Source organism: Sinocyclocheilus rhinocerous, unplaced genomic scaffold, assembly GCF_001515625.1.
Source record: "Sinocyclocheilus rhinocerous isolate Xijiao unplaced genomic scaffold, SAMN03320098_v1.1 scaffold503, whole genome shotgun sequence".
Taxonomy (NCBI): Eukaryota; Metazoa; Chordata; class Actinopteri; order Cypriniformes; family Cyprinidae; genus Sinocyclocheilus; species Sinocyclocheilus rhinocerous.
The window spans coordinates 1182111-1207974 of record NW_015643185.1 but is presented as its reverse complement, the minus strand read 5'-3'; the positions used below and the strand labels follow the sequence as shown (position 1 = coordinate 1207974).

The following is a 25864-nucleotide window of genomic DNA, read 5'->3' as shown; positions in this document are numbered from 1 at the left end:
TTTGCTCATTTTCCGCCTCCCCTAGAGTTAAATAGTTGAGTTTTACCGTTTTTCGAATCCATTCAGCCGATCTCCGGGTCTGGCGGTAGCACTTTTAGCTGTAGCTTATCATAAATCATTGAATCTGATTAGACCGTTAGCATCTCGCTCAAAAATGACCAAAGAGTTTCTATATTTTTCCTATTTAAAACTTGACTCTTCTGTAGTTACATCGTGTACTAAGAAAACTCTTGAAACTCTAGAAACTCTTTGGTCATTTTTGAGCGAGATGCTAACGGTCTAATCAGATTCAATGATTTATGCTAAGCTACAGCTAAAAGTGCTACCGCCAGACCCGGAGATCGGCTGAATGGATTCGAAAACGGTAAAACTCAACTGTTTAACTCTATAGTGGAGTTGGAAAATGAGCTTATTTTCAAAAATGGTGGAGTGTTCCTTTAAATTGTCCCTATTATGCTTTTCCGAATATTACCTTTCATGCAGTGTGTCATGTAGCTGTATGTGAACATAAACTATCTGCAAAGTTGTGAAGCCGACAGTGCACGATAAATAAAGTTATTGTCTATCAAAAAAAAATCGGCTCTCAAATCGCAATAGCCTAAAGGAGTCGTCAGGAATTCTAATCTTATTCTGTTATGGCTCTACATCACGAAGTAACACATTTGCATAATGTCTGCCCACGTTCTACGTAGCCAACTTGCCCGCCCACAAACAGTACAATTTCCTTCCTTAATTCCTTGTGGTTAACATCATGTCAAGAAGACGCTGTATCCTACACCGTGAGAGTAAATTTGTTTTATCACATCTTATAATTACCACAAACTTGTTAACACTTGACACTTACCACTGAGAAACGACCTGCTCCAGTCATGCTTGCTTCTCTTGTCTATCAGCCAGTTCAACCGTTTCATCATCAGACTCTGGCTCGAATTGGTAAGGTACAAACGATACCATCTTTTCTATTCATTGACATGTCTCCAGGGCTGTCATTCCATCATGGCAATGGGCGTTTAGTTTCCGACACGCGCTGTACGTGGTAGACCAATCCAGAGCCAATCTCTCTACGGCTCTGGACCAATCACAAAGGACTGCGCCATCTGACCAATCACAGCAGTGACGGCTCAAGGAAAGGAGGGATTTAGAGAGACTGATTCTCTGAACTGCCTCAAAAACCTGTTTTAGGAGACTCCTAATACAATATTACCAACCTTAAAAATGGCATAATAAGGGCACAAGGAAAATGGCCGTTGCGATTCTCAGCACAGTATGTGGTGTTTCGTTTCTGAATTAATCAGTGTTTTGAACGAATCGGCCCATTGAATCATTCAGTGACTCACTCATAAACTTGATTGGATCCTGAGTAAATTACTGTTTTGAACGAATAGGTTGACTCAGAGCCGTAGAGAGAGAGAGTTGCGACAACTCCGTTCACTCCAATGGACCAGTTTTTTACAGCAATGGCGGATCGTGGAGCCGCTCAATAGTTCCCGGAAGTTAGCGCTCATACTATCAGCGCCGTAGAGATGCAGCAGAAGAGACCGCTGTGACGAACTTTTAAAAGGTAAGACATTTATAGAACAAAATAGTATATTATCAGCACAGCTAATCAAATTACCCTGTACATTAAAACAGATTATTATTAGATTATTCCTCACTTAATTAGTAGATTTACGGGATGTTATTCATTCTCTTCATGCAGTTTCATCTTTCATCCATCGTTGTGTAATTAAAGCTTTTAAAGGTGATTTTGCTGGTGGGGAGTTATTTAATAGACTTGGATATATTGCAAAGGATGCAGATGGACCTAAGTGAGAATGAAAAGTTTGAAATAGGCGAGCAGTTTTCATTTCAGAATCATGCTAGGCTAAATTTCCAAAAAGTATTATATACATCACAGTAAATCTATACATTATTACTGTATTTTATAATTAAACGTCTTAGCTACTAACGTACTGTGTTGAAGGACCAGACCGAGCAGTGATGCCACAGGACTGCAATGTGATGGAGTCTTTTAAAAACAACACTAATATAACTACATATATATACTACGTATACATTATTTTATAAATAATGTAAATAAATTATTTTATTGTCTACTAATTACCAAAAATCACAGTTCTGTCTCTCCAACTCAATGCATTTCAATTGCCCGCTATGAACTTCCTGGAACTATTTGAGGTCTACGTGAATCACGTGACGATCGAGCGTTTTGGACTTCCGTTGACGCAACTCTCTCTTTCTATGGCTCTGGGTTGATTTATATGAATATATGACTCACTTATAAAGATTATCTGCCGCCACCTACTGTCTTAATTATGTAACCTTCCTAAAACAGTGTTGTGTTTGTTAACTAATACTAAAATTAAAACTTAAAAAAAAATTTTGTTAACTGAAATAAATCTGAAATTAAATAAAATATACCTTAGGTCAAAAACGTAAACTTAAAAACGTTAAAAGAGCATATGAAATGTTGCCTTTGCAACTAAGTGAAACAAAGTAGTTGAAGTACTGAAATTACTAAAACTGAAATAAAAATTGTTTAAACTAAAATTCAAATATTAAAAAATAATAAAAAACAAAAATTACAAAAGCACAAAATAAAATTGCTAAAACTTAAGCTAAAATTAAAATGAAAACTCCATATAAATAATATAATGCTAATTCATGCTATAACAGATACATAATCCTAAAATATAATTGGTCTGCAACGTACAACAAGGCAGAGTAATAACAGTGGTCCCAGTGCTGCTGGACTGTATATCAGCACTTGTGGAACGTTGCAATCACTACAGTTGTCTATTTAAATAATCCTAAATAGTCCGAGTATTTAATTCGTTGTGTAAATAATTCTAATCAAGATATCGCTGGGGTAAACCTGGGCATTGATGGGTTAAGCAATATGATACTTCTCTGTGTAATCACTTGTGCTCATCCCACATTCTCTGCACACTCTGTGAAGCTACCATTACAATGAAAGAGGGCAAAAACAGGTGTGCACACACTCACTCACATTCTCATGCATCACTGTTCACTGCCTGAAGTGGACTGCTGCCCATGCCAGCAGGGATCTGTCATGTGCCTCACGCCTGAAGTTAAAGCTCTGTCTTGTCTGTTCGCTTATCGTGGCTTGTGTGTGCTTGCTGAAGATTGTAGTATATGAGGCAGAACCAATGTATTGCGAGGTAGGATAGGACACTGTATATTCTTTGACACAGTCAGTTTTGGAGATTTAATTGAATTTTGTTTAACATATTTTGATTTCTAACAGTTTGATAATGTCTTGGCAGGTTTACAAATGTGTTTTATACAATATCACTGTTTTTACACGTTTCTCTGGTGCTTGTATAATTGTAGGTATCTTTGGCCAGCACCTGGAGGACACAGTACAGTATGAGAGAAAGTTTGGACCCCGACTGGCCCCTCTGCTGGTGGAGCAGTGTGTGGATTTCATACGGGAGCAGGGTCTGAAAGAGGAAGGTCTCTTTAGGATGCCAGGACAGGCCAACCTGGTCAAAGAACTCCAGGATGCTTTTGACTGTGGGGATAAGCCTCTGTTTGACAGGTAAGACAAGTTCGAAACATCCATTTACATTTAATCATTTAGAAGACACTTTTATTCAAAGTGACTTACAAATAAAGAGTAGCACAAGCAATTTATCATAAAAGCCAATAATATTTGCAGTAAATATTGCCAAGTTTAAATTATTAGTTAAGAGTAGCACACAAGCTGTAGCAGAAGTCAAATGCAGACAAGTAGCTTTCTTTGGAAGGTCCAATTAACTGATTATTAGAAACCATTTAGACTGATGTGGATTTCAGTCTTAGAAAGAGCATTAAGATGCTTTAAAGATTATGCTTCGGACCACCAGTTTATAGTTTCTACTGTATATCTCGACTGGCTTGTAAGGGTGCTAGACCAGTTTACCATAATTGTCTAGTCACGAAAACTAAACTGAAGTATTTGTGTATCCCCTGACCTGTGTGTGACCTCTTGCAGTAACACTGATGTTCACACAGTGGCATCCCTCCTGAAGCTCTACCTCAGGGAGCTGCCGGAGCCTGTGATCCCTTTTAACAAATATGAGGACTTTCTAACCTGTGCACAGCTTCTGCTAAAAGATGAAGAAGTGGTGAGTCTGCTATACATCAGTATTTAAATGAGATAAAATTAATAATGATTGCCCTTGCAAAAAAAGAGATACTCTTTAGTTTAGGAGTCTTTATTATGAAAATAATATACTTTTAAAGAGTATACTTATAAGTATATTGTGTACTGAATGTAATGTTTTCAGACACTTAATTGCATGTTATTTAATATATAACTTATTATTGTATTATATTGCAAAATTATTTTAAATGCAATTAGTTGAACTTGAAAGTGCTTTTTTGAACCGCTTAAGTGCACTTAAGTACATCTTTATATGTCATTTCATAATTTCCTTTGAAATATGTTTAAAGTGCACTAATGAATATTCTGACAAGCATTTATAGTAAACTAAAATATACTTTACTTTAAAATATATTCACTTTCAATGTAATATGAAAAAACACACTGCAGTTAAAATTATAATCAAGTACATTACATGTGTTTTAGTATGTTAGTCAACACATCAATATAACTGTTTTACTTTAAAACATGACAAAAGATTATAGATTAGAACAACGATTTAATATGTAAAGTAAAACTATTAATTTGACATTATTACAAAGGGCACTTCGCTTTTCTATACACTTCATTGGCCTTTTATTTCAGTAATCAAATATTATCGGCAAATACAGTTTTTAAAAAAATATATACTTTTAAGATATTTAGTACACTACAAGGGCACATTCAGTGCAATTAAGCTCACTTCTTTTTCACAAGGATGGTTTTGAAAAGCTCACTGCATTTTTTCCTCACCAAAAACCTTGTTTCCTGGATTTGTAATGGATCTTGTTCCCATGTGTCTCCTAAAGGGTCTCAGTGAGCTTGTGAACCAGGTGAACACTCTTCCTCAGGCTAATTATAATTTGTTAAAGTACATTTGCAAGTAAGTGAATATATACTGTAGCATACTATAAGTTTTCTTGTACATGGCGATGTTGTTGAAACGATTCCTTTACTGATGGATGATAAATGAATGTCTGTTGTATTCACTGTATGTTTTCGTGTAGATTCTTAGATGAGGTGCAGTCACATTCGAATGAGAACAAGATGAGCGTTCAGAACCTTGCAACAGTTTTTGGACCAAATATCCTTCGGCCTAAATTAGTGGACCCTGTTTCAATGATGGAAGGTAAGTAAGTCTTGACATAGTAATATTTATCAGTTTAATATAATTCAAGTTGAAATGACTGGTACAGCCAATCTGATTATACTTATTTATTTTTTTTACAGTAAAAAAACTCATATTTGAGTTTTTTTTTTTTTTAGGAGCCTCCCAGGTTCAGCACCTGATGACGGTGTTGATCAGTGAACATGAGCGTCTGTATGTGGGGACTGAGGGAGATGCGATTTCAGAGCAGACCAGAATTTGTCGTCAGGGTCAGCGCGGCAGGGCGGAGTGGATCTCCGATGAAGAGATGCTGAACTGCTCATCGCCGAGCCAGACGTCCAAAGTGGCAGAGAGTGTGTGTGGCAGTGCCACGTCCTTAGATATGAATACAGGTGCCCCTACCACTGCCAAAATGACACCTCAGGGAAAATCTGGGGTGACAGTCAGCCCCAGCAAACAGGCTAAATCCCTCCCCTCTTGGAAATACTCCTTCAAGAGCGGAGGGGTACGTGCTCAACCTGCAAAAATCGGGGGCTCGTCTGTGGATGTGTCCACCTTGCCCAGTACGGGCAACTGGTTGATGAACGGGCTTTCCTCTCTGCGCAGCCACCGGCGTACATCATCAGGAGAGCGCATGGGCAAGGATTCAGCCCCGTCGCACCGTCTATCCACTTACGACAATGTGACCTCATCGAGGCTCAGCATACCCAGCGTTGCAAGCACGCCCTGGTCCACGTCCTCCTGTGAGATCTTAGTGGACGACTCTGTGGGTAGTGACCCCTCTGGACTGAACTCTGTGAAGGTGGATTGGTCAGTTGGAGGGTCTGTCCAAGGGCAAAGTGGGGACAGGAATTCAGAGGTCACTAAGAGCAGCGAAGCACTGGAAATGTGTGTGAGCAGTGCAGGCTGCAGTGAGAATGGAAGTGGAGAAGATGCGGTGAACGTCACAGGAGATACTGGCATTAGCAAGACAGCACTTAACGGCCTGGTAACAGAGCTGAAAGACGAGTTAAAGAAACAGAAGGTCAACTACGAATCACAAATACGAAGGTATGTTTGAAATCCACTGCACATTGATGAAATGTATTTTGTCTTTAGACTTCGTAAGGTAAAGTTTACTTGAAACACTTAAATTAAGCTCGAAACGTGAGCAGTCGACACTTTCTAATCATTCCAGTAGTGTTAAGATCTTTTTCAAAGATAAAGTGTGTAATTTTTTCAGTGTTAAAGCAGGAATGAAACAAAAGTTGCAATTGTCATTTATTTCCTATTGTGACATATATGAGTGAAACAGCTTCTCGAAAAAGAAGAAATGTAGGATGGAACTTAATTTTATCCATCCATTATTGTTGTCACTAATTGCTGTAATCTCATGTGATTGACAGGCCAATAGCTTTGTGGTTAGTGCGTCAACACATAGTGCGACTACGCTCACGATTCGTGATTCGATTCCCGTCTCGAGGTCCTTTGCCGATCCCGCTCCCCTCTCTCCTCCCAGTGCTTTCCTGTCATCTCTCTACTGTTGTATCTCAATAAAAAAGGCATAAAAAGCCCATAAAAATTACTTAAAAATAAAATAAGTAACTGTCAATTTTGATATCAGTTTGACATCACATATTACCGCTTCTGGTTCCAAACGGATGCCAAAAGCAAGCTACAAATAGTGCTAATATACACTCAGTGTGCTTGTACTAGTAGTACTGAAAAATCATGATCCTAACCTTTATCTTCATAATGAATTCTCAGTTGGCCAGAGAGTGATTAATCTTTTATTAATCGTTATTAATTTTGAGCCCGGAGACTGTTGTTTACACTGAGTTTTTAAAAGCTGAGCTTAAATGTGTGATACAAAAAAAAAATAGTGCTCATAAACATCTGAAGCAAGTAGATGCTTGGACCCGGAAACAGTATTCCTTACATTATGACTTAACAAGTGGATTATGGTGACTAATAAAATACTTTTTATTAGTCATTTTATTTTAATATGCAGACATGAGGAAGCCATTTTGTTGGTTGATTTTCCATGAAAAAGAGTAAAGACTGTGGACCTTCTTCTGTCTCTGCCAATAGAACAGAGTGTTTGAGAAACCTCCTTGACAACATTTATTATTTTTGCATTCTTATTTGATATTGCTAGTGGTGCAGAAATTGCACACTTTATGTATAGTAAATAGTGTATCATTTAAAAGAACAAAACCATTTTTGAGCAACCTTCAGAAGTTCAAAAAAAGTGTATTTTTATTTATTTATTTATTTTTATAGTGTGTTATTAATATTTTGGGAGAAGAACACCTGCTATTTGTAAATAATAACAACATTTTTATGGAGTTTTCTTTGTATTTCCTACAGTATCACATAGAGTACTTGGCATTAATGTTAAAATCTAATTATCATAATGAATTTTTCTAAGGCTAGAGGAATCAAGTGTCACTATGCGTAACCAAATGGAGAGACTAGAGGAGGAGTTGGACCAGGAGAAGAAAAAGTATCGCATGTTGGAAATTAAACTCCGTAACTCTGAGCGAGCCCGTGAGGACGCAGAGACCCGCAACCGCTTGCTTCAGAACGAGATGGAGGAGTTCTTCTCCACTTTGGGAGATCTTACGTTGGGAACAAGGACAAGCAAAATTTGACTGGCCCTCTTACAGGCCTCCTGATTTAACACTGAGAGACTATGTGTTTGTTGTAGATAGAATTTCGAAACCTCTCTGCTCATGCATCATGAGTATTCAGAGGTAATTTTGTGCTGTTTTGTTACAGCGACTTGATCATGTGTAGCAGTTACACTTTTCTCCCTGATCTTCAGTCTTACATTTTAAAGGGATAGTTCACACAAAAATACAAATGCTATGGTTATTTACTCACCCTCATATTGTTCCAAACCAATATGCTGTTTTTCTGTAGAGAACAAAAGGATAATTTTTGAAAAATCTTCACAAGTAGTGCACATTTTGTGTGAAGAACATACCAAAATGTAAATCTTGTTCTTAATGTCAAACTTGCCACTTCTTCTTTGTAAATAATAACAATATTTTCATTTTCAGGTGAACTATTCCTTTAAGGTGCCATTCAGTTTCCATTAGCATTCATCACTTTCATAACTTAACACGCACAGATAATACCAAAGCATGAGATTTCTGACTGTCTCACAAAGGCAGGTCATTTTAATGGCATTTCCTGTTAATGCATGGTATGAAAGATGTCCTGCTGAACTGTCTCAAGGTTTTGGTGAAATTATCACACAAGCCTTTTTCGAGTCTAAATCATTTAAAACCAGTCACCATATACAAGCTGCATCCCGTCACACTTCCAGACATGAGATCAACTGTTACACCATCAGACCTCACATACACAAACTCTTTTCAGCAAATCCCTTTATTGTAAGTAAAATGCACTAGAATAAAAGACCATTTTTGGATTAGGTGAGGTAACTCCATCCAAACTGTACAACTGTCCAATTGTACAACAACTGTTAAAATCTCAGCTATATTGAAAGATTATTTCAGCTGCAAGATTGCCAAGGCTAGTATTTATTTAAGCTTTCTCAGGTGCTGTTTTTCAAAACACTCAATGAATGAGTGTCTTTATATAAAATAGATGATGGAACTAAGGCTGACATATACTTGAATGTGTTAAAAGTATTTTTTTTTAAGTATGCACATAGCCTACTGTATGTTCGTGTGGTCGTTTTTTCTGTTAATTGATTCCTGAATGCAGAAAGTGCCAAAGTAGAGGTCTTCAATAAATGGGTGTTTAATTTCTTTATTATTATTATTATTATTAAGACTGACTAGTCTTCCTAATAAATTGTCGTTGTCATCAAAATAATTCTGTGACTTTATGATGCATCAAGGAAAGTCTGAAGTTAAGATAGTGAAAACTGAATCATATACTTAGTGATAATATTGTACAAAAGATATTTGTTTTCTAACAAACATTTCAAAAATTAAAAAAGGGATAATTCACCCAAAAATGAAAATTCTGTCATCGATTACACTCGTCTTACACTACACATTTGTTCATCTTCAAAACAAAAATAAGTAACGAACCCGCACACTATCAATACTTGCTAATTCTTAAACTTTATTAAATGGGTCATACGATGCGATTTCAATTTTTCTTTTTTTTAACCTTAAACCGCATAAACACATTTCATTACACCAAATACACAAAATAATGTTCTTTTAACAACATATGACCCCTTTAAACAGAATTTCGGTCCACTGACCTTCATCAGGCAAATGTCAAATGCCACATTTGCCTGATGAAGGTCAGTGGACCGAAACGTTGCGTTTAATAAAGTTTATTAGCAAGTATTGATAGTGTGCGGGTTCGTTACTTATTCTTGATTCTACTTTTTGTTTGATTTTGTTACCATGCACCTATCCTCGTTTCAGGTGTGCTGAGTTTACGTTGATTTCATCTTCAAAACAAAAATGAAGATTGTTTTAATGAAACCTGAGAGATCTCTGTACTTCCATAAAAAAAGTCCATTCTACCAAAACTTCAATGCTTTGAGAAGTATGTACGTTTGAGTTTACGTTTACCATATTTTATGTGCTTTATATGTTCTCTGATCAATGTTTATATGTGAATAAAAGCCTAAGTAAATCTGTTCATCATATAAAGCAATTGTGTCTACTCAAGAGGACTTGGATTAAACCACTCGATTCATATCAAATTTCCTTTATGAACTTTTTTAATAGGCGTCAAAAGTTTTTGTTGAATGGACTTTTAATAGAGACAGAAATCAGTTTTTTAAATACCTTCATTTGTTTTGAAGATGAATGAACGTCTTATGGGGTTGGAATGACATGAGGGTGAGTAAATGATGACAATTTTCATTTTTGGGTGAACTAACCCTTCAAAGTCTTTGGTTATATATATAGAAAGCAGCAACAATTTCCAAAGTTGTTCATGGTCAAGAAAGATAAACTAAGAATAACTTCTTGGAGAAGGGACAATAATGGGTAAACGAAAAAAAAACACACACACAAAAGCAAACTCATTTTCCAACTGTTTATTTCCATTTTTCCAGTTGTTATGATGTTAACAGTTGAATTTCAGTGCATTCTAATGAGGTGGTAATCTGCTAACCCTAATATAAAACAACTGCATCAGCTTGTGCAGTCTAATAAACCCAACACCATGATCTTATGGTTCTTGTAGTGTTTTGGACTTAAAATCAAATGCTAAGCAGCAGGTCATGCAAGATACCGCCCATCGTTGAGATTGGGAATGAGAAACTTTTCCTCTCCATTTTTATTATTCTCATTTCTTTTTCTCGAAACAGCAAAACATGGACAGAATCCTTCCAAACATTTTCGCATAGATGTCGAGTCTGAAATAACGGTTCATTGTTCAGCTTTGAGTTACTGCACATAAGCTGAAGAAAACAAAACAGTCTAGATTAGAATAAACCAAGACATACTCGCTGAATTGTATACACATACATACTGTACTTTCTCACAGATTCAAACTATACAGACAGTTGAACACTCCTATTTTTCTGAATAAATAAATAAAATGAAATAAAGGTTACAATAATACTTTTAAAATGTAGCAGTATAGCATCAGTGTGAGGTAGTTCAGACTCCACCTTCAAATGGCTCTGTGTTTCATGCCTAAAACATATCACATGCTCAGAAGCTTTTGCTCTTTGCAGGTACAGCAGGCTCAGGCTTCCCAGGCAAGTATATAGGGTTAAAAATCATTGCCACTGTTAAGAGCACTTAAAAACAAAACAACAATAATATAAAGTAATAGCAAAATATTGAGTTTTTACCCTGTGCACAGGTAAATATATCCAATGGGCTGAACCCCATATGTCAACAACATTCAGATTCCCTCTAAACTCCACAACTTCAGGCCGATTCGGCATTCTCTATCACCTTCACATTCAGAAGCAAATGTAAAAGAAACCCACTTCCCTGATTTTTCTTAAACGTTTTATCAAATAATGTGTGGAGCTCCACAGTATTCAATGACACAAGTTACAAAACACATATGTACAGTAGGTCAATCCCCAAAACAGTAGGTCCCATTCATTTACAGCACATCATATGCCAATAAAGACCTTCCAACCTGACGGGGGAAAAAAACAAACAAAAAAAAACACTAAAAGTAAAACCGATCTAGAGATAAATTATTTTCAAATCTGGTTCATTCACTGTTGTACAAAAATAAATAAGTAGCTTAAAACTCTAATGGAATATGCTAAAAATTAACCAGTGTAGACTCTATTGTTGGTGTTCCAAATAATAATAATAATAAAATAATAATTGTAAATTATTAACATTTGTTCTACCAGCTCAGGAAATTTCTGACTCATATGTCACAAAACAAAACCTTATTAAGGGTTGGAAAAAACAGAGAAAAAAAATGCAAAATGCAATGATACAATAATGAAGCGCAATGCTTGTTCTATACGCAGATTTTGAAGAGGTAAAACAATTTTTTAATTATAAAAAATAAAAAAGGTGCTGAAATCCTAGGTAACTAGGACTAGAACAAAAACGAGAACCCCACAGACATACGCACAAGCACGTCACATTTCACATTCAACCAGGAAATTAACCAGCAGCAAAACTATTCATGAAAAAAAGAACAGCCTGGTAAAATAAATCAATGTACATATAAAAATATTTTTTTGATGTTGTAAGTTATTATATCTAAATGAAACTGTACAAAATTTAAATAAAATGTGCTGTGCACAGTGATGGAAAATATGACCCAGAAAAAGCCACCTCAGGCAAGTTATGTCAAAATGAACTTAAATAACTATGCTGATATTAATTTGTGCAATATTGTTATGTCCATTCAAGAATACTAATATGGACTTGTTTCTAAAGATTTTCATATCCCAAGTGACCAAGTAAATTATACATTGACCAGGAAAAAAAGACTCAAAATAAATTAATTTGAGAAAATATATTCACAATTCAATCTTTACAGATTACCTTCCAAAATCACTCTACAACAACTTGACAAAATACTCTAAACGTAGCTCATAAAAGAAGAGATTTGTTAAGGAGTTCACTATCATTGGCTAAGCCTATTAGGGCTGCTGCTAAAAAGATAAAATTGTGTAGTCATTTACAGCATCTAGAGCGGAACTCAAAAAAGCCACACCTGACCCAAAATGAAGTATTAAACTGGCCTAAATCTGATACCATGCCACACACAGAGAAACGCCAGGGGAAGGTGATAGTCATCTGCAGCAGCTCAGGGGTCCTGCGGAGGCCTCAAGGCTGCTGTCTGTGTCAGAGGCCACGGTGGGCTCTGTGGACATGGAGGAGACATCATTGATGGAGGAAGAGGAGGAGGGCTGGGGTGAGCCGTTGATCACTGCTGCACCTGTGCTATGTGAAACACAACAGTCAGTTAGATCGCCCGCACATGATGTGTGGTTATATGCAAATTGAAAATAAATAAAAATAAAAATAATCAACACGATCTGCATTAGACTAAGAGAAACTCGTCTTAACTAACCTAGAGGGGAAGGCTGACCTCGAATGACACCGTTTTTCATCCGTTCTTCCCAATCCAGGACTTCTTTATAGATCAGCTCTGAAGAAGACAAAGAAAGAATAATTAGAATATAATGCGAGACAAAGAATAGATGAAAGAGTGAGGTCATTTATTTTGAAGTAGTCAATTCAAGTTTATTTGCTTATTAGACTACACTACACAATTTTTATCTAAATACAATGAAGCCATTTAAGGGAATATGGCTTTAGAAATGTATCTATTTTGCACAAAAACATAGGGATTTCAATTGGCTTTAATGAAATTGAACAGATACATAAAAACTAGGGGAAATTAATCACATGGTGATGAACACCAGCATGTAATTACATACTTGGAAGAAAAAAAGGAATTGAAATGAAAGTCAATTGTTTTGTTTTTCTCCAAATGAACTGATTACTAAAATGAATCAAAATTGGCAACACTTTTAGGAACTTGTAGCATCGTCACACTACATTCGGTAGCTAGTTTGTTGGAACAACTAGTTTGTCATTGGAAATTTGGAATGGCTAGACTGTCTTGAAAACAGCTGAGCAACTGTCATGCAGCTGAAAAAAAAGTTAGTTGCATTGTTACTTAGATATTTACTGTCATACGCTGAACAGATGAACAAAGTCATAGAAACTGGCAAGGTTTAAGTTGACAGCACACGTTCCATGAGTTGAAAGAAATATCAATCTTTCTAATTTTAGCAACTGCCGTCAGACATTTAAACATGCGGATGAGCTTATTAACACTATTCAATCAGGTGACCCCTGCAGACAAGATTTCGACTGCGTGTGCAATGGTGCTCGTTCTCAACCTCTGGCATTTTCCTTTTGCATTGGATTTCACTCTGTGAACTTTAAAATTAGAAAAACAAACCACCTTTCCACTCCTCCACTGTGTGATCCCTCTCATCGAGCCGTTTGTCTATGATTAGAGGAGGTGGCTGAAGAGAGAACGATAAGCACACATAATTATACTGGTGAGAAAAACAATCAATGTATTGAATATGAGCTTATCTGAAAAAACAAACAAACAAAACAGAACCACAAACTCCATGTTTTTGTTGTGAGAACTATTAGATAGACTACCGTTGAAACGTATGGAGTAAATCATTTTTTGTTGTATTTAAAAGAAATTAATAATTCTATTTCAAATAAATGCTGTTCTTTTGAACTCTGAAATTTATCACAATTAACAAAAATATTCAGCAGAATTTGAATGATTTCTTGAAGGATCATGTGACACTGAAGACTGCAGTGATGGCTGCTGAAAATTTAGCTTTGCCAACATAGGAATAAATTACATTGTAAAATACAGTGAAATAGATAACATTGTTTAAAATTGTAAGAATATTGTACAAAATTACTGTTTTTGCTGTATCTTTGATCAAATAAATGTGGCTTTGGTAAGCATAAGAGACTTCTTTCAAAAATATTAAACAAAAAACTTATAGAGACCCCAAACTTTTTAACAGTAGTGTATATTAAGTTATCTATTTTTTTTAAAACATCAAGTATCCTTGACATTTTCAAACCAATGTTAATCTTTACATGTATATAAATTATAAAAGCTTATCAATAACTACAAACCTTTCATTTGCACAATCAAAATATTATTGTTTTCTTTTTGTGCAAATTTACTGATGGAAATAACAAAAAAAAAAAAAGTAACAGTTTTGATAAAAAGGTTTCAAAATTGCAGCCCTTGGTTTGACAATTTGAGAAAACAAAATCCAACATTATTTTTGTAAACTATTCATCAAAATTACATCAAAACAATGAGCTTGAATGTTAGTTGACGGCAATGGATTGGAAATTAGTGTGTGTGAATGCGCATAAGCTCACCGCTTCCACTTCAGCTGGGTCGTACCACACGTTAATATAGGGGTGCTGCAGAGCTTCCTCCACAGAGATTCGCTTGGATGCATCTATCACCAGCATTTTAGACAGCAGGTCCCGCGCCTGGCTCGCTGCATAACAAATCACATCCAGTACAAAGAGTTAATGGTGGCTTAAGTGGCTTGACATGTCACCACAGCTGATTATTCAGGCTACTCACTGTGAATGCACTGAAAAAGATTAGAATTGCGAATTAGGTTGTCTGTGTTCTGCAAATATGTGTGTCAATTAAATGATGGATGAAGTCTTTCATTTCCATGGTATTTAAATACTACACTGACAGAATACCAACATTTAGACATTTGCAAGCAGCGATTACAAAGCTGCCCAAATAAGAAAAAATGCTACAGAAAAAAAAATTTACCTCTCAGTTTGTTGTGTTCTGAATCAGCAGGGAACAGGACATCGGGAAAGAGCTTCTCAAAGCTGTATCCAGTGTACCGCGGCCTGTTCTCCACATAGGTCCGCACAGACTGGTTGAGTTTCATCATGAACTCCTGGGATGGTGTTCCCAGCTGCTCTATGACTTTGTTCCACTGATCAATATCTTCAGGCATTAGAGGGTTAAGAAAAGTATAAACAAGCCTACAATATCTAAAATGAACTTCTTGAAGGCTTTCAATAAATTTTGTACATTGAACTAATTCATTTTGATTGCCTATGCTAAGTCTATTTAGTCCTAAAAGCCATAGTGTACCATGGAAAACATAGTACTGCGTTTAATAAAAAGAAGTGATGACCATGGAATGGATGACACATGATAGACAGGTAAGGATACGATCTGAACCCGGAAACAACACACTACCTCTGAACATTTCAGCCATGATACAGCCAACAGACCATACATCCACTGAAAAATGAAATGAAAGTGAAATTAGCATGCAACACAGAGCTATAAAGGGGGGGGGGGTGACGATGAAATCAGATGGCAAGCAGAGTGATGTGCGTCATGCAGGATCTGCCATGTCTAGCCGGGAAAGTCAGCGAGGATGGAGCACAAACGTAATAGAATGATCATCGCAATACTATAAATAAACCGGAAACGAGTTTCACAGGCCTGAGCATTTACACTCATGTTGTGACTAACAATGGTGACTCAACTGATGGAGGGGAAAAAAAACATTGTACAATATTACAGATTTAGATTTTTTACAGATGACATCAAAATCCTGATGTAGGCTTGGACGATGGGACAATGTGTTCTCAAACACCATCAAGCCACCCTTAACCTAGTGGTATACCTCAAAGATCCCAAATTTCTAATATACTGTACACTACCATTCAAAAGTTTGGAGTTGGTAAGATTTTTAAAATGTGTTTTTATAAGTCTTTTATGCATTCCAAGCCTGCATTTGTTTAATCAAAATACAGTAAAAATCAATAATAGACTTTTATTTTAATATATTTTATTCCTGAGATGTCAAAGCTGAATTTTCAGCAGCCATTACTCTAGTCTTCGGTGTCACATGATCCTTCAGAATATGCTGATTTGGTGCTCAAGAAACATTTCGTATTTCGTTTATTATGTTAAAAACTGCTAAATATTTTTGTGAAAACTGTGATATATTTTTCAGGATGAATAGAAAGTTTAAAAATGCAATTTATGCATTTATATTTTTTATTATTTGTAGTATTATAAATGTCTTTGCTATCACTTGATCAATTTAATGCATTCCCTTCTGAATAAAAGTAGTATCTCATAAATGCAACCGACTCTAAGTTCTAAGGAGTAATTTTACAGTATGAAACAAACAATGTCAGACCCTTATCACAAGAGCAGAGAACAGAACAGCTAGAATGGCTGAATGAATGACAGAACAACAAGTACCAACATACAACTGAGTTTAGTGCCACATAAAATTAATTTTAAAAGAATTTCTAGGATAAACTAGAATAATCTCATAATATGCATATTGTTATGACTTTAATCTCAAACATTAGCTTCTTTTTCATTTAATATGAAACTAGAACAAGTACCAATGAGAAACAACTAATAAATAAAAAAGCAGGTGCTAGAAATCCAAAACTAACCCTTCAAATTAGTGGTGTTTATTAGACTTAGCCAGAAAGTAAACTGGAAAGTCAACCCTATAACCAAAACACAACCAACCAATGTTTGATGAACACACAGCACGCATAACAAAGAACACAATCTAAAAGAATCGTCATACGCATTTATGCCAGACTAGCGAGGGACTATACAGTATCTAACTCAATATGTGGCCCATGAGCAAAATGCAGTTTGTCAAAATGACAACAGACAATTCTAGCATTGATGATGCAGTTTTCTTTACTTGTACAGCTCAAGGATACAGTCCCTCCCAGGAAAAAGGATTTTGTGACGGACCATTTCTGCCAAAATGCAGCCCACAGACCAAATGTCCACTAAGCGCGTGCAGCAGAGGGAAAGAGAGAAAACAGTTAAGCAGGAAGTCAGGGGGTGTTAGTATTTTTGTACTGTTGCATAAGAACTTGTTTTATTCATTATAGTTTGGGTAAAAAATGAATGAACTAGGGCTGCCCACGACTATTAATTTTTCTAGTCGACTAGTAGTCATTCATTTGAGCAATTAGTCGACTAATCGCACGTTTATATTAATAAACCATATAATTCATAATAATGAGCCTTTATTGCCTATAGCCTATCAACACTCAAGTGCACGCATAAAACTTTCCACAGTGCACTGGCAGAAGCAATGATTATGAATGCGTCAGGGAAAAAACAGCAAGAAGACTGCCTTAACATTATAATAATGATAAACTAGTGTTTTCTGTATTTTCGGCTGCAGCGATCTCCACAGCATGTTTCATACGGATTACATAATCGGAAAATATTTGTTTTCCATTTGAATTGGTTCATTTAAAATTAGACAATTCGCTTTCTATAGATATATTTTTCATGTCGGTGAGGCAAACGCGGAGTGTTTTAATCTTTAATTAAAAATTTTTTTTGACACGCTGTAGCGTCTGGACCAATCAAACACACAATATATATAGTGTTTATGTAGTTAATAAAGTCTTACTTGTATCACACTTGACGTTGGTCATTGTTTGCTCATAACTGCAGATTTATGCTACAGGCTCTGTGTAGAGTTGTACAGTAAGAAAGTTATTTCCCTTAACCAGGAAATTAACGTTCTTAGAATTGACAGACAGTTGACCCTGAGAGGCCAAGTAAATATCTACCGCGGATCTAAATATTTATAATTAATTATAACTAGTTATGATTAATTATTCATATTTCCCCATGAGCTGATTCGCTACAACGCTCAAGTTCACAGAGACCTAAGAGACCTAATAAGGTTTGCTTTTGTTATTTTACAAAAGCACAACGTTCTGTTGTTGTTGTTGTGAATGCACGCAAATAAAAGTAGACCTTTTACAGATTCGAAAGATGTATTACTCTGGATGAGCAAAAATGACAGAGTATTTTAAGTTAAATGCAAATGATCGCTCCGGCGCCTCCAAGTGAACTGTCATGCAGTGAGCGTGATATATTCAGCTTCCACACTCCGCACAAACACTTCAATAGAGCACATTTTTCTAGGTTAACGTTAAATGTACCACGTCTCTTAAATAAAAGCTTGCAGATGGATCCGCACGTCTCACGTCTTGTCAACCCCATAACAGTTACTTACATGTTTCAGATGATAAACCACATTTGAGGTCGATGAACAAAACGAACGTTTGGATGTCCGATGTACTGTAATTACCACATAGACCAGCTGTTAATGATCTGTCCATCACAGACTTCATGACTTTGCCACTTCCTGTGGAATTTTTTTTTTCTGCAACTAAGCGACTAATAAAATTTTGATCGACTAAAGCCTCTTCTTGTCGACTAATGGTTAGTCGACTATCAGGGGGCAGCCCTAGAATGAACACACCAAGCCATTGTCTACTCATCACACAATGAACAGGCTTCACATTTCATCAAAGAGAAAACAAAAGAAAGAATTCCGAACAAATCTTATCCCTCGTACCACATTTTGGTGCTGAAACCACAAAGCTATTAGTGCAAGGAAAGCATTAGATAAAATGCTAATAAAAGCGTGAAATGAAACCTGCAACACGAGGATGATATTGGGCGTTAAGCATGCATAGGATGTGCCAACTAGGCATTCTGCAACTTGTCAGCAGCACTGACCATTGGCTTGATATCCCATTCCCAGGATGACTTCAGGGGCCCTGTAGTAACGTGTCACCACATATGGTGTCATCAGCAGACCTGTAGCTGCTGTCCTGGCCAGACCGAAATCCAGGATCTTCAGGGTACAGTCTGACTTTACCACAATGTTACTGGGTTTCAGATCCTAAAGATTCACAAGATAGAATATTAGTCAATTTTGCATTTTTCATGTAAATAAGAGCTTGCATCTCATTTACTGCTTGTATGTTTTAACACATATTAAAAAATATAATGGCAGTCCAAAAGTCTGAGACCTAAAAAAAATGTAAAATCTGAAAAGAAAAAAACACACAAAGTTTTAGGATTAAAAAAAAAAAAAAATTTTACTAATAATAATGAAAAGGTTGTGACATACTGTTTGGTGCTGGTATGACTTTTTAAATATTTTTGAATTAAGTCTCTTATGCTCACCAAGGCTACATTTATTAAAATAAAGAAGAAACAGTAATATTGCGCAATATTACTACAATTTATAATACCTGTTTTCTAGTTTAATATATTTTTTAATGTAATTTATTCCTGTGATGGCAAAGATTAATTTTCAGCAAGCATTACTAGTCTTCAGTGTCACATTCTTATATAGAACAGTTCAAAAGAACCGCATTTATTTTAAATAGAAATTCATGTCAATTCAACTTTCCACTCAAACTGTTATGCTGATAATATACTGTAAAGATAAAAATTTTATTAAATTAGAAAAAAAGCAAAACAGAGGCAGACTTTTGGATGCATGGCTGTAGCTATTAACATTCAGGAAATATTTATGGGTAAATATAAATTTCAAAAATGTGTTTCAATTTATCAAAATAAATAATTGCAAATAAACTGCCATAAGTGGCTTTAGAAAGGGGTTTAGATGTCTGCTACATTATTCACTATTTTTGGTTTCACTTATGGTCCTGTCTGACTGATAATTGACCAAAAAAACAGTATATTTCCAAGGGCTAAAGTGTATCAAACCTAATGTTCTGTATTCCACTCTCAAACAAACAAGTCTTTCCACACCATTAACCTTGAAAAAGATGACTTATTTCCTTTCAGTGTTCCTATGTTTTCTCATCACCTATCAATCGATCTGTAAGAATGAAACCACTTTTATTCATTTAATGCTTGATTACCCACGGTTGCAAATGAAATTTGCATTTTTAATGTTCAAAGGTCAGCATTTATGATACACGACCTTGTGCAGTGACACGAGATTCATTGTATTAACAAAGGACTCCGGTCATGTCTGTGCAAAAGCAGTACACTGTATAAGACAGAGGTAAAGTCAAGGTGAAACGGGACTACAGGACAGCGATGTTTACTGAGGATCACTTGATCGCTTCCCTCCTGTCGCCTCTCAACACATCCCTGCCTCAACAGCGCAATGCAGTCCACAGCAGCAGCTGCAGTCAGGCAGAGGTCTGGCTTTTTGTAATCAGCCCAGGGGATGAAACCCTTCCCCCTCCCTCACCTTAACTGATTATTAAGCTTTTCGCTGTCAGTGCAACCTTGGCTGCGTACGGCAGTCTTTTTGTTTAGGCGGAGAGGCTTTAGGCTAAAGAGCACAGACCCTGTGGATGATCCCCGCCGAGTGGAGGTGTTTTATTCCGCACAGAAAAAAGGGGGTGTGATGGGGGGGGGCAAGAGAGAGCAGAGAAGAAGGGGAGGGGTGTGTGTGGATGGGAGAGAAGGGGGGGGAGAGCATTAGGGGGGTATCAGCTGGGGTCTGTCATTTTTAATCATATAAATACGCAATATATACTCACACATCTTGGAATTCTTCTAATGATTTTTGTGATGTAAAAACATTTAACAGACCTATTATCTGGAAATGAAAATGCACATCCATTAGATGGCTTATGCTCTGCTGGATTTCCCATTGCATGCAACATGTTACGACCCATTTGGGGTCATGACTTACGTTTTTATGGTTGACACACTTCATGAGCACCAGCTCTCTGTATGCGCGTTTGGCATGAGTCTGATTCTGAAAAGGCCGGCTGAGTTTCTTTATAGCCACATTTCGCTCAAGGTTGTGGTCATACGCTGAGCTAAAAGGGAAAAGGATGCATAAATCAGATGAAAAGATGCGGTGACTGTGTAACGTCCTTGATTTGAGGTGGAATACGAGCTCTAGAACATACCAGACTATTCCCTGAGCACCCGAGCCAATGGGTCTTAGATTCTGATACCGTTTCAACACTGTGAATGTTGAATCACCCACATCTACGCTGTAGAATTCTTTTTCTTGCTTATTTTTGTTCATGGTGAAGCCGATGTGTGAGCATCCGAACAAGGCAGACTTTTACAAACCTAGACCATAAAAACAAAACAAAACCCAATATAATATTGCAATTGTTCTGATATCTTTATAACCGTCACATGATTTTCCTGCAGTACCTTTTTTTTTCTGGCACAACATAATAAACTGAAAGGACAGCATAGAGTGAACCTCTTTTTGGCTCTGGGCTTTCTCTCTATGCCATCAAAAAGAAAATAACTAGAGCATACAGCTGTTAGAAACACACGCACACATAAAAAGGGGACTCATACGCCACTAAAGAGTAGGGCAGTTTCCTAATAGCTCTTAACCCGAGTTAAAACAGCAGGACTAACAGCATGACCCAGTTCCACAGAAAAATGCTTCCACATTTTTATGTTGTTTCCGCAAATGGCACAATATCAGGGATATTTTTTCCTGACATGTCGCAGTACATTAAAAGTAACACAATTCACTGTGATGAGAGGAAGTAGCACTGCATATGTCTGAATATGAAAGCATGAAGAAACTGCATGTTGGATCCACAGCAACAGAGAGAGAATTTTGCCAAGATTTTATTCTGGACAAGCTTTGATTTGTGGTTGTAACGGTGTACAATCAAGCAAGAAAAAATATATAAATAAATAAATTACCAAACATGTTTTGACATACAGGCCAATATCAATGCTTATATTGTATAATCAGGCATGCACCCAAACAATCCAGTTAATCAAGTTAAGTAACACAATTTCTCATTTTAATCAGAGTCTAATAAAGGCAAAGACTTCCAGGCTAATAACACTGACTCACAACTACTTAGCACAACATTCCCAGAGAGAATAATTTCAAACCACAAGTATTATTATTCACAATAAAAGAAATGAATAGAAACTGTATTCAAGCAATTGAAGTAAAAATGAAGAAAAAATGTAAAAATGAATCACACAGTGACTACTGTCATATAAAGAATGTGACAAATCCTGATTAAGACACAAACTTTTATGGTTTGTTCATGCCACTAAAAATTAGGGCTCACAGTTTGTTTTCGTTTCATTAATAATTATAAGAATTTATTCATCAAACACATCTAATGGGCAAATTCTGTCAAGCTGGAATCAATCAGCCTGTTGCCAATTCATTCAGAAGTGACATTTAAATGTTTTAAAAATATGTGTATCCTGATTTATATGACAGTACAGGCCAGGAAGATACTATATACACACAAGAAATGTATAGTATAGCCTATCTTTTGTCTAGCCTTAGACAGTGATCAGTATGCATTCTAAACCTATAAGTAATTCAGCTTTTCATATGTTACGTTCCTGATTAAATGGTATCCAGAATACACACACAGTATGGTTACAGTGGGTGGCTGGCAAAGCGAGCAGCTTGACAAATAGCATTGTAAGCGATCTCACGTAACGTTAACCCACAGAGCCCGGCTCATTTATTAGCCGCTACGTGTAAAAGCCTCATCATTCAAAACAGCGACATTGTCGTATTACTGTTTCAGATAAAAGAAAATGAGCTGTGATGTATGCTGACACCCTCCCCCACGGCGTAACAATACCACGCATTAAAACCACCTTAAAACGCTTACTTACCTGCTACGATTGAAATATAAACACTTCCTCTTCCTAAATGCCACTTAAATAACGTTACCAGGACTCTTCGGAAACGATGCGGTGAAGGCTCTATCGATTATTAAAAGCGCTTATTCTGCTGCTGGTCTCGATAACATGACCTCACCTTATTGAAAGCGCTTTCTTCCTCTGGCAGCAGGCCTCGCGTGCACTGCGGACGACATGCGCTCTACGTCAATAAACCCCCACGCGTTTCCGTGCCATCACGCCGGTCTATTCATAGATACAGAATTCTATCTATCTATCTATCTATCTATCTATCTATCTATCTATCTATCTATCTATCTGTCTGTCTGTCTGTCTATAAAAATCTGTAAAAAATAATATTGATATCAATTCTGTTGTGCATCCTTTTAAGGATATTATATTTAGCCCACTCGGATAGTTATTTTAATTAATAAAATATGAAAATACATTACAAACTATGTAAATGAATCTTAAATCCTTTTAATATTTATTGCATGAAAATTGCTATATAAATCTGTTTCTCAAAAAGAGGGCTGTCCACAGTTATGGCACCTAATAAAGTTTTTTCAAAAGTATTTTGTTTACCAAGGAGACAACAGTGGCAGTGATGAGCTTGAGATGAAATAGACAGGTAAAACCAATTGTTTTAATATACCTTTTTCTTTTTTAATTCTGTGTTTTTTCAATCAAGCTGTAAAACTATGCAAAAAGTGTGGAAATGTTCAATTGTGTGTATTTTAGATACATCTGCTAGCTAGCTTTAGCAAGACAGCCATTTTATTCCAAAAATGTTTTAAATGTAATTTCCACTACAGAATGATATTTAACACAATATGTGGTGAGAAAGAATCAGAATTCGTCTGTGCATGCAACAAGGACATGAAATTAAATTATGCATATTCAAATATATACATATAAGGACCACAGCTTCACTCTCAGAAAAAGGTACCAAACTGTGCAGTAGCCTTTCAGAAGGTACTGATATGTACATTCTAGGTAATAATATGTACCTTTAAGGTACTAATATTAAGAGTAAGGTACAAATATGTACCATTTAGCTTTTGTTCCTTAAGGTACTGTCCCAGTGACAGATTTGTACCTTTGTTTTTGGGAGTGTTGAGTAAAAAAATGTTCCTGAAGACTTCCTCATCCTCTTTTGTCGCTGCTCATTTAATCCAATTGAGCTCTTAGCTGTAGTCTAAGAATAGTTGTTCAATTTGCAAAAATGTTTCGAGGTCCCACAGACATCAGTTGCTTCTTAGTGATTAGATGTGAGTAGTTTATCAGTAAATGCATTTTTGCATGGTTGTACAATACTACAGTATGCTGAAGCAGAGATTGTGCGTGGCTGGGTCACATGAGGCACTTGGTAACAGAAGGTAAACGAAACATGTAGTGATTCACAGGATTAAAGTGTGTGTGCTGGGACTGAAGGCATCAGAGGGAGATCAGGACCTTAAGACATCGAATGCTAGAAGGTAAAATCTGTTGATATTCCCAAGATGATAGATCACATTTAGTAGAATTTGTACTATTATGTGAATCTATCTACTATTATGTCTTCATTTAAAATTCACAAACACCGAATGCTAGAAGGTCAAATCTGTTGATATTCCCAAGATGATAGATCACATTTAGTATAGTCTGTTTGTAATTAATGCTGCTGCCATGACTTGGTCAGCTATATTGGTATGCTATTAAAAAGCTACAGTGCTGAGCTGTGATTGGTGCATGTGTATCTTTTTATTTTGGACAGGGAAAGCCTAGAACCTCTCGAACCTCCTGATATATTTAGTAATTTAGGCAGTGTTTGTACATGCCCCTGTTAGTATTTGTGCACAGAGGCTACACTGTTTGTCAGAATATTCTCAGATTTGATTATTGTAGGAATGCAGAGAGAGTTTAGTGTCATTTATTTCTCTTAGTACATGAGAAATCGTATGTCTTCCTAGATACTGATGGTCTGAGAGAGCTCAAGTTTATATTGATTTTTATTTTAAGTTTAGAGGCACATATATACAGCTTTGTTGATTTAAGTGTTTTTAGCATTTGTGTGCTTAAAATTAAGCATTCTATTTCTGACAGGCCACAAAAAGAAACTCATGGCTCCTTGTAATGTTCAGACCTATGTTTACACATCTGCAGGTCCTGCTTAACCTTCTTTGGAGTTCAAGCTCATTATTGCATTGGTACAGTTTTGTGTGTGTATGTGTCCAGCCCAAACATTTGTTGTTCTAATTGATCTGATATACTGAGGCAGTGAACAACCTCAGGTATCTATAAATAACTTATATTTAGATTATTGCATTTACCATATTTTAGTATGTCCTTTTTTTTTTACAAAGGTGTTGAGTCAGCCTGTTAACACCCAGGTTGTGTAATTAACTAGACGCTGTAATCTCCTTGTATTGGCACATGGACTTGATCTAGTTTAATATAATAAGCCTCAAGACAACCAAACAACAAAAGACTGAATGTAAGGTTTTGAAATATCCTACATTCTTATTTAAATGCATTTAGTATATTTACTTAATATAATTCATATATATTGTTTAATCTAATTTTTAAAATCTAAATTACATTTTTAATTTTACAATTAATGTATTTTTGACAATATTAAAGTTCTGAAAAGTCATATAGATGTCTTATTTTTCAAGCAGTACTTCAGATTTTACAAAATATACTGCTAAATATCTGAGTCAGCAGTATACAGCAAAATCATTATTATTTATGAGAGCTGTTACATAGCCTTTACATTTTTTTTTTTACATTTTAGTAAATTCCTCTTGACTTAAACCAAAGATTAACCTGAAAATATTTTGCTCTCCGTGTCATTAATTGCAATGTAGTATTTTACCTTGACATGATGAAATTAGCAGAGTAAGAGTGTCGTTGAAAATAATGTCATGACATGATGGCTCACGCTGGTGACATCTCTTGGCACATTTACTTGAGCAGTCACTTGGAGTCTTCTTATGGACATCTGATTATATCCCACTTCTCATGCCAGATCACTGTAATCCTTAACTTTTTTTTAGCTAAATGAATTAAAAAGTCACTATTTTTTTGATAATTTTCTAATAAATCCCAAAAAAGGTGTGTACATTAAAGTTCATTTCTGCTCTAGCTAGCAATTTAGATTTACGAACTTC

The 25864-nt window shown here is 36.1% G+C and overlaps 2 protein-coding genes and 1 pseudogene across 6 annotated transcripts in view; 2 read left to right on the top strand and 1 right to left on the bottom strand.

Moving 5' to 3' along the window:
* LOC107757146 (rho GTPase-activating protein 22) overlaps positions 1-8081 on the top strand; it is a 50676-nt gene extending 42595 nt beyond the window's left edge. The window contains exons 5-10 of the mRNA XM_016574558.1: positions 3355-3562; positions 3998-4130; positions 4957-5030; positions 5155-5276; positions 5414-6305; positions 7666-8081. Of these exons, the coding sequence (XP_016430044.1) occupies positions 3355-3562; positions 3998-4130; positions 4957-5030; positions 5155-5276; positions 5414-6305; positions 7666-7888 (1652 nt within the window). The 3' untranslated portion in view covers positions 7889-8081. The remainder of the gene's footprint in view (positions 1-3354; positions 3563-3997; positions 4131-4956; positions 5031-5154; positions 5277-5413; positions 6306-7665) is intronic.
* Positions 8082-12314: 4233 nt separating this feature from the next.
* On the bottom strand, positions 12315-22937 carry LOC107757145 (mitogen-activated protein kinase 8B-like; annotated as a pseudogene).
* Positions 22938-23300: 363 nt separating this feature from the next.
* The window catches only part of LOC107757144 (tyrosine-protein phosphatase non-receptor type 13-like), a 33611-nt gene continuing 31047 nt past the window's right edge, over positions 23301-25864 (top strand). For 3 of the 5 annotated variants that reach the window (XM_016574555.1, XM_016574552.1, XM_016574557.1), the window contains exon 1: positions 23986-24190. The gene's annotated coding sequence lies outside the window, so the exon portion shown is untranslated. Of the gene's footprint in view, positions 23344-23985; positions 24191-25864 lie in introns of those variants that run through there. The other 2 variants (XM_016574554.1, XM_016574556.1) reach the window with 2 other exon arrangements.